We start from the raw sequence: 7,123 nt of genomic DNA, 5'->3' as shown, positions 1-7,123 counted from the left end.
CGGGGACGCGACACGAGTGGATATGATGCGAGATGCAAATAGTTATATGGATATCATATTCATGTTCATTGGATTTTTCTGATCAATTTTCATATATAAAACTTTTCTTTTTGAGTTACCATTTAAAAGTTATTGAAATAATAGTTTTTATTAAAAAAACAGAAAAACAAAAAACAGAAAAAAACGAAACACAAAAACTGTTGCAGGCCTGATCCGCGTGAAGCGCATCCAACGGCTCCAGGCCGTTTGAATCCAACGGCCTGGAGCCGTTGGATGCGCTTCACGCGGATCGGCCGCCTCCTCCCACTCCCCTTTTGTCGCGGGTCGAGCCACGGCCCGCGATAAAGGACCCCCTTTGTCGCGGGTGGTGGCACGACCCGTGATAAAAGGGGGGCCTTTTATCACGGGTCGTGCCACCACCCGCGATAAAAGGGGTTAGGTATAAATACCTAACCCCGCGGGCGGAGCCCCCACCCGCGACACACGGAGGCCAACACTTAGCGAAATTCACGCCGCGGGCTGCCGGATTTTGCCGTGCCGCCGTCGATCTGCAGCGCCGTCGCCGCCGTCGATCTCCTCTGCCGCGCCCGTCGCCGCCGTAGGCCTCCTCGAGCTCCCTCTGCCGCGCGTGCCCTCTGCCGCCCGCGCCCTCTGCCGCCGTCGATTGCCGCCGCGTGCCGCCAGCGCCGTCGATTGCCGCCGTGCCGCGCGCCCGCCGCGCCGTGCCCGTGCCGGCCCCGCCGCTGCGCCGCCGCGCCCCTCCGCAGAGTACAAGCCGCCATGTCTTGTGCGCGCGTGTGGCGCCCGGCCGGCCCTCTTTTTTTTTAATTTTTTTTTTCTTAGTTAGATAATTTGTATAATTAGTTAGTTCATTTTTGTAATTAGTTATTAGTTAGTTTATTTTTGTATATAGACATTTTAGTAATTAGTTATTAGTTAGATAATTAGTATGTAATTAGTTAGTTCATTTTTGTATATAGACATTTTAGTAATTAGTTATTAGTTAGATAATTAGTATGTAATTAGTTAGTTCATTTTTGTATATAGACATTTTAGTATGTAATTAGTTAGTTCATTTTTGTAAGTATTTTGTTGTAATTAGTTAGTTTATTTTTGTTGTAATTAGTTAGTTCAAATTTGTAGTTTAAATTTTGTAAGTATTTTGTTGTAATTAGTTAGTTTATTTTTGTTAAATGTAATTAGTTAGTTCAAATTTGTAGTTTAAATTTGATTAGTTAGTTCAAATTCGGATCGGCCGCCGACACACCCCTCTCGCAAACACCCGCCGCCAGGAACATGGTGGTTTCGATATGGAAGAAGCTGCTAGCCTAGCGGCTGCCTGTAAAGTTTCCGTGGAGGAATTGCTACTTGCAGCAGATGCTGCACTACCCACTGCTGATATAGCTCCTAAATTTGTCTACGGGGCCGACTTGGTCAGCAGAGAGCAGCTGCATAAACTACCAACACATATGCGGAATTTGCATCAGTGGTACCTTGATGCATGCAAGGAGAAAAAAATGTACATCGTGGCGAGTATACCATGGGAATATTACTACCGAAAGGAGGAGATCCATATTGAGATGAATGAACTCTGGCAGTTATTCAATCTAGAAGCCCTCGACAAATCTCTCATGAGTTGCTATTGCTTGTAAGTTGTTAACTACATATAAGTTCATTTTCATTCAGTTCATGTTCGTTTTCATTGCATATATATACTCATTATATCTTATGGGTTCTCTTTTGCAGACTGAAGATCAGTGAGTGCAAAAGTAATAATATTATCAATGTTGGGTTTGTTGACCCAGATAAAATACATGTTGAAACGGTGAAGCATAAACGCGAAGAAACGGGGGGAAACCTACTAAGGTTTTTGGGGCAGCAATATTTCTGTGATTCAATATTGTTTCCTTACAACTACGAGTGAGAGTCTTAATGATCTTTTATATATGCACATTCAATTTTTCTTACTCGATGTTAAGTGTAATTCCTGACGTATATGCATAACATGTGCAGCTTCCACTGGATTCTACTAGACATTCAACCTGATAAGGGAATAGTTGAAGTAAAAGACCCACTGAGTAGAGGCCTGGACGGGTTCCAGGACTTGCAGAAGTTGCTCCAAGTGTAATTTCCTTCATCGCCGCGCTTTATCTTTCGTGAGATATCAATTAATTATCCACTCATTCAATCATTCTTTTGCATGGCAGGGCTTGGCAAGCTTTGAAGAATGTTCATAAGGAGATTACCTTTGCAAAGAAGCTAACATTTAATCCTGTACCGTGCCCCCAGCAGCCACAAGGGACGAATCTATGTGGATACTACGTTTGCGAGTCCATTCGCATGTTAACCACTGAGAAGCAGAACAGAAATAAATTCGACGTAAGCAATAACATTCACAACTTTATTTATTATCATCAATATTTCGTTATCAAGACTGATATAGTCATACTCATCTCATTTTCGTATATAGGTCGACTTCATGCGGGACAGACTCCAACCAAAGGAACACGCACTAGGAATCGCGGAGGAACTGGCGGGACTTTTGGTTAGAGAAGTAATAAACAACAAAGGCTTGTTTAGTCCAGATAGTTGTTCTACCTCCAAATAGACGGTCGTTAGTACCGTTTGTCGATCGTGAGCTCCATGTATATATGTAGGGAACCTACGAATATGTGTAAGGGGAATCGACTTCTGCTTCCAATCTTTGTTTGATCGATCTATATATATATAATGAATGAATGTGTACAACTTCTAGTAGCGTACAAATATATGCAACTTTTATTTTCGGACGAAAAAAATGAAATAACAGGCGGTCGGTGGCGGGGGGGAGGGGTGCTGCACCCCTCAAACCCTAAAGCAGAAGCGTTGTGCGCGCGCCACGTAGAGGGCCTTTTGTCGCGGGTGGTAATACCGCCCGCGACAAAAGGGCCTGTGCCCTGCGCGCCCCGCGGCTGCCACGTGGTGGACCTTATGTCGCGGGTCGTAAGTGACCCGGGATAAAAGGCCACCCTTTTATCGCGCCTTGCTTGTCGCGGCTGGCCGCCCGCGACAAAAGGCCCTAACCACCCGGATCAAAAGGCCTGTTTTCCACTAGTGTGCATTTAATCAACACATGCCCTCGAAAAAAGAAAAATCAACACATCACACATTAACATTTCCAAGAACAAAATGCATCAGTTTTTTCCATTTCAATGGTAAATAAAACGTCATCTTGATGCTTTAAATTAGGTATATTCAACGCCCTGCAGTTTCGCTCCTAAACAAAAGGCGCTACCATCCCGACGGTTTTGTTCTTGGACCAAACGCATGGCAATGTGCGAAGAAGCGATGCCTGATCGCCACATCACGCACAACCCTGTACAAACGGAGATCTTGACTTGGTTAAAACTCCACATTTAGTTTACTGGATGGATCCGCGCTTGTAGGGTGCGGTGCGGACACCGGAGAAACAAGAGGGTGCTCAGTCGAAACCTCCTATATAAGCTCATCTCCAGTCCTCACAGCGATGTACACCCAGACACCGATCGAGTACACTCCAAGTTAAGCTACAATGGCGAATTGCAGGACCTTGGCGCTGGTGCTGCTGTTCTGCTCCTTTGCGTCCTCTTGGGAGGTCGCCTTCTCCTACTTCCAAGCGCCAGCAGTCAAGGAGGATTTCCTGGGATGCCTCGTGAAGGAGATCCCGCCACGCCTCCTCTACGCCAAGAGCTCCCCTGGCTACCCCTCCGTGCTGGGACAAACCATCCGGAACTCGAGATGGTCGTCGCCGGACAACGTGAAGCCGCTCTACATCATCACCCCCACCAACACCTCCCACATCCAGTCTGCCGTGGTGTGCGGCCGCCGTTACGACGTCCGCATCCGCGTACGCAGCGGCGGGCACGACTACGAGGGCCTCTCGTACCGCTCCCTGCAGCCCGAGAACTTCGCAGTCGTCGACCTCAACCAGATGCGGGCGGTGTTGGTGGACGGTAAGGCCCGCACGGCGTGGGTCGACTCCGGCGCGCAGCTCGGCGAGCTCTACTACGCCATCTCCAAGTATAGCCGCACGCTGGCCTTCCCGGCAGGCGTTTGCCCGACCATCGGCGTGGGCGGCAACCTCGCGGGCGGCGGCTTCGGTATGCTGCTGCGCAAGTACGGCATCGCCGCAGAGAACGTCATCGACGTGAAGCTCGTCGACGCCAACGGCAAGCTGCACGACAAGAAGTCCATGGGCGACGACCATTTCTGGGCCGTGAGGGGTGGCGGCGGCGAGAGCTTCGGCATCGTGGTCTCGTGGCAGGTGAAGCTCCTGCCGGTGCCTCCCACGGTGACCATCTTCAAGATCCCCAAGTCAGTCAGCGAGGGCGCCGTGGACATCATCAACAAGTGGCAACTGGTCGCGCCTCAACTTCCCGCCGACCTCATGATCCGCATCATTGCGATGGGGCCCAAGGCCACGTTCGAGGCCATGTACCTCGGCACCTGCAAAACCCTGACGCCGATGATGCAGAGCAAGTTCCCCGAGCTTGGCATGAACGCCTCGCACTGCAACGAGATGTCATGGATCGAGTCCATCCCCTTCGTCCACCTCGGCCATAGGGATTCCCTGGAGGGCGACCTCCTCAACCGGAACAACACCTTCAAGCCCTTTGCGGAGTACAAATCGGACTACGTCTACGAGCCATTCCCCAAGAGCGTGTGGGAGCAGATCTTCGGCACCTGGCTCGTGAAGCCTGGTGCGGGGATTATGATCTTTGACCCCTACGGTGCCACCATCAGCGCTACCCCAGAAGCGGCGACGCCGTTCCCTCACCGCAAGGGAGTCCTCTTCAACATCCAGTACGTCAACTACTGGTTCGCTCCGGGAGCCGGCGCCGCGCCCTTGTCATGGAGCAAGGAAATCTACAACTACATGGAGCCGTACGTGAGCAAGAACCCCAGGCAGGCCTACGCCAACTACAGGGACATCGACCTCGGGAGGAACGAGGTGGTGAATGGCGTCTCCACCTACAGCAGTGGTAAGGTCTGGGGACAGAAATATTTCAAGGGTAACTTCGAGAGGCTCGCCATTACCAAGGGCAAGGTGGATCCTACGGATTACTTCAGGAACGAGCAGAGCATCCCGCCACTGATCCGGAAGTTCTAGTTGTCCAGGGAGATTTGTCGATTAGTTATATGCTTTTGCATTGACATTTAGAGCGTGTGGTTGGCGCTTCACAATGGCCAACTAATAAGGATCACAACGGCGCTGTCTTGAATCGCAACAATTAAAAAGTTTGAAACTTGCCAAATATTAAACGCCTCACAAGACCATTATTTGCTCCCCTCATTAGATAGAGAGATGTCATATTATGTGGATCTTGCTTTTTTTTACCATCGTTTTATAGTTTATCTAGATGCATATCAATGCATCTATAACCAAAATATATCTAGATATATCTATATCTAAACTAAACATTAGTAGAAAAAATTATATAGAAGTAGGACTAAAGCAAGCTTGTGATATAGAAGCACATGACTATAGTAAGGGGTTAGTGGTAAACGTACCCACTGGCATGGAACAGAGGAAGTATAGAACGCAGGAAGTATCAAATATCGCTAACTATGAAAATCTTATGTACATAACATATATATAATTTACCACAAGCCATAGAGATCCATTCGTATATGCCAATAGTTTCTACAGATCTTGATTTGTATGGGTTGTCATTTATGTGGTCAAAGAAACATGTAACCCATATTTATCCTACGTCATCAATTGATAAAGTCATAATAACATTTGTTCAACAGCTTAGTAAATGTCGTAACCATAATGCATCAAAAGGTTTCATTTCACTCTTTAGTTAGAGGTTACATGTGCATCAGAAGACAAACGAAAAGTTAATTATTCTTGTCAATTCTTAACTACTAAAGCAAATCTCTAAAGTTGATACTTTTCAGGTTCCAAATTAATTGAGGCATATTTGTCTAGATACACGTATCTAGATATATTTTAATGTGCTGAAACATGTGAATCTAGATAAATCCACGTTAATTTTTTTTTTGAGAATTACCGCGCGGGGGGGGGGGGGGGGTGTTAATCCCCACCGCTTCGTTAATTAATTTTGAAAGGAGGAAGTACAATATGACCTTCACATTATATAAGAACTAATATACTATGACAATTTTTTCATCGAATATTGAATAGTCATTTAAGTATATATGCTTATCTGAAACCACAGAAACAACATAGTTAACGTGGTATTGTCTCTACCCGCAAAAAAAAAAAAACATAAACGTGTGATTGTCTCACTTCAAAAATCATCCCACATCATGACGATCGATATTTCTTGGTCCTCAGTTTTAAGTATATATTTGTCTTCAAATAGTCAATATATTTTTTGCGTCATTTAATAGTACATCAAATGAATTTGGGCCATTTGTTGTCAAGGGGATAAGAATGGATTCACTCCCTCCAGCCGGTTCACAAACGCAATACTGCACAAAATTTTCTGCAGTACTCCCGCCAATCCAAACTATTAATATCGTCATGGGGATAAGAATGGATTCAGTAACTCATATCAATATCCGTGGGGAAACCCTTAATTATGAGGGATTGGAGTGGTTTGCTTACGATCATTGCAGTGGTTATTTGGGATGAAATATGTTGGGGATTCGTAGCAGAAAAAAAATCTAACTAACCAACCCGGTTGCCCAGGTCTATCTAGGAGCAATGCAGTAATAGAGAAGGTTTCGGCGACGTACCATCGTAGACCGAAAATGGTTAACGTTTTGCTAGAACGTGGTTGATGTAGTCGTACTTCGTCGTGGACCTCGGGGTCATGTAGAAGTCCTCTCTTACTACCATACGGTGCTCAACTACGCTCCCGGCCTCAGATCGAGCTAAGGTTGCGGAAGAAGATCTTATGGATTCGAATCCCGGCACCGCTCCAGCATACTGATACGCGTAAAGCACACGTCCGTTGGGAACCCCAAGAGGAAGGTGTGATGCGTACAGCAGCAAGTTTTTCCTCAGTAAGAAACCAAGGTTATCGAACCAGTAGGAGGCAAGGAGCACGTGAAGGTTGTTGGTGGCGGAGTGTAGTGCGGCGCAACACCAGGGATTCCGGCGCTAACGTGGAACCTGCACAACACAATCAAA

At 46.7% G+C, this 7,123-nt stretch overlaps 2 protein-coding genes across 2 annotated transcripts; both read left to right on the top strand.

Annotated features, from left to right (window-relative positions):
• Positions 1-1,309: 1,309 nt before the first annotated feature.
• LOC127315540 (uncharacterized) lies at positions 1,310-2,754 on the top strand. The gene is made up of 5 exons (XM_071823373.1): positions 1,310-1,648; positions 1,747-1,920; positions 2,014-2,124; positions 2,208-2,379; positions 2,471-2,754. The coding sequence occupies exons 1-5, from the start codon at positions 1,311-1,313 to the stop codon at positions 2,606-2,608; spliced, it is 933 nt and encodes a 310-aa protein (XP_071679474.1). The 5' UTR covers position 1,310; the 3' UTR covers positions 2,609-2,754.
• Positions 2,755-3,496: 742 nt separating this feature from the next.
• On the top strand, positions 3,497-5,329 carry LOC127314102 (berberine bridge enzyme-like Cyn d 4). Its single transcript, XM_051344571.1, has one exon. It carries the CDS (start codon positions 3,551-3,553, stop codon positions 5,126-5,128), a length of 1,578 nt encoding a protein of 525 aa, XP_051200531.1. The 5' UTR covers positions 3,497-3,550; the 3' UTR covers positions 5,129-5,329.
• Positions 5,330-7,123: the final 1,794 nt, after the last annotated feature.

The sequence above is a fragment of the Lolium perenne genome, chromosome 7 (genome assembly GCF_019359855.2).
Source record: "Lolium perenne isolate Kyuss_39 chromosome 7, Kyuss_2.0, whole genome shotgun sequence".
Taxonomy (NCBI): domain Eukaryota; kingdom Viridiplantae; phylum Streptophyta; class Magnoliopsida; order Poales; family Poaceae; genus Lolium; species Lolium perenne.
Note: the sequence above shows the minus strand (reverse complement) of the source record. Positions and strands in the feature narration are given on the sequence as shown.

What these genes read in the sequence shown, in the direction of transcription:
- LOC127315540 (XM_071823373.1), top strand. Translation starts at nt 1,311, where the DNA reads ATGGAAGAAGCTGCTAGCCTAGCGGCTGCCTGTAAAGTTTCCGTGGAG. An exon ending in TTGTTTCCTTACAACTACGA is followed by an intron (nt 1,921 to 2,013) that starts GTGAGAGTCTTA and finishes TAACATGTGCAG; the next exon opens with CTTCCACTGGATTCTACTAG. An exon ending in TTGCAGAAGTTGCTCCAAGT is followed by an intron (nt 2,125 to 2,207) that starts GTAATTTCCTTC and finishes TTTGCATGGCAG; the next exon opens with GGCTTGGCAAGCTTTGAAGA.
- LOC127314102 (XM_051344571.1), top strand. Translation starts at nt 3,551, where the DNA reads ATGGCGAATTGCAGGACCTTGGCGCTGGTGCTGCTGTTCTGCTCCTTT.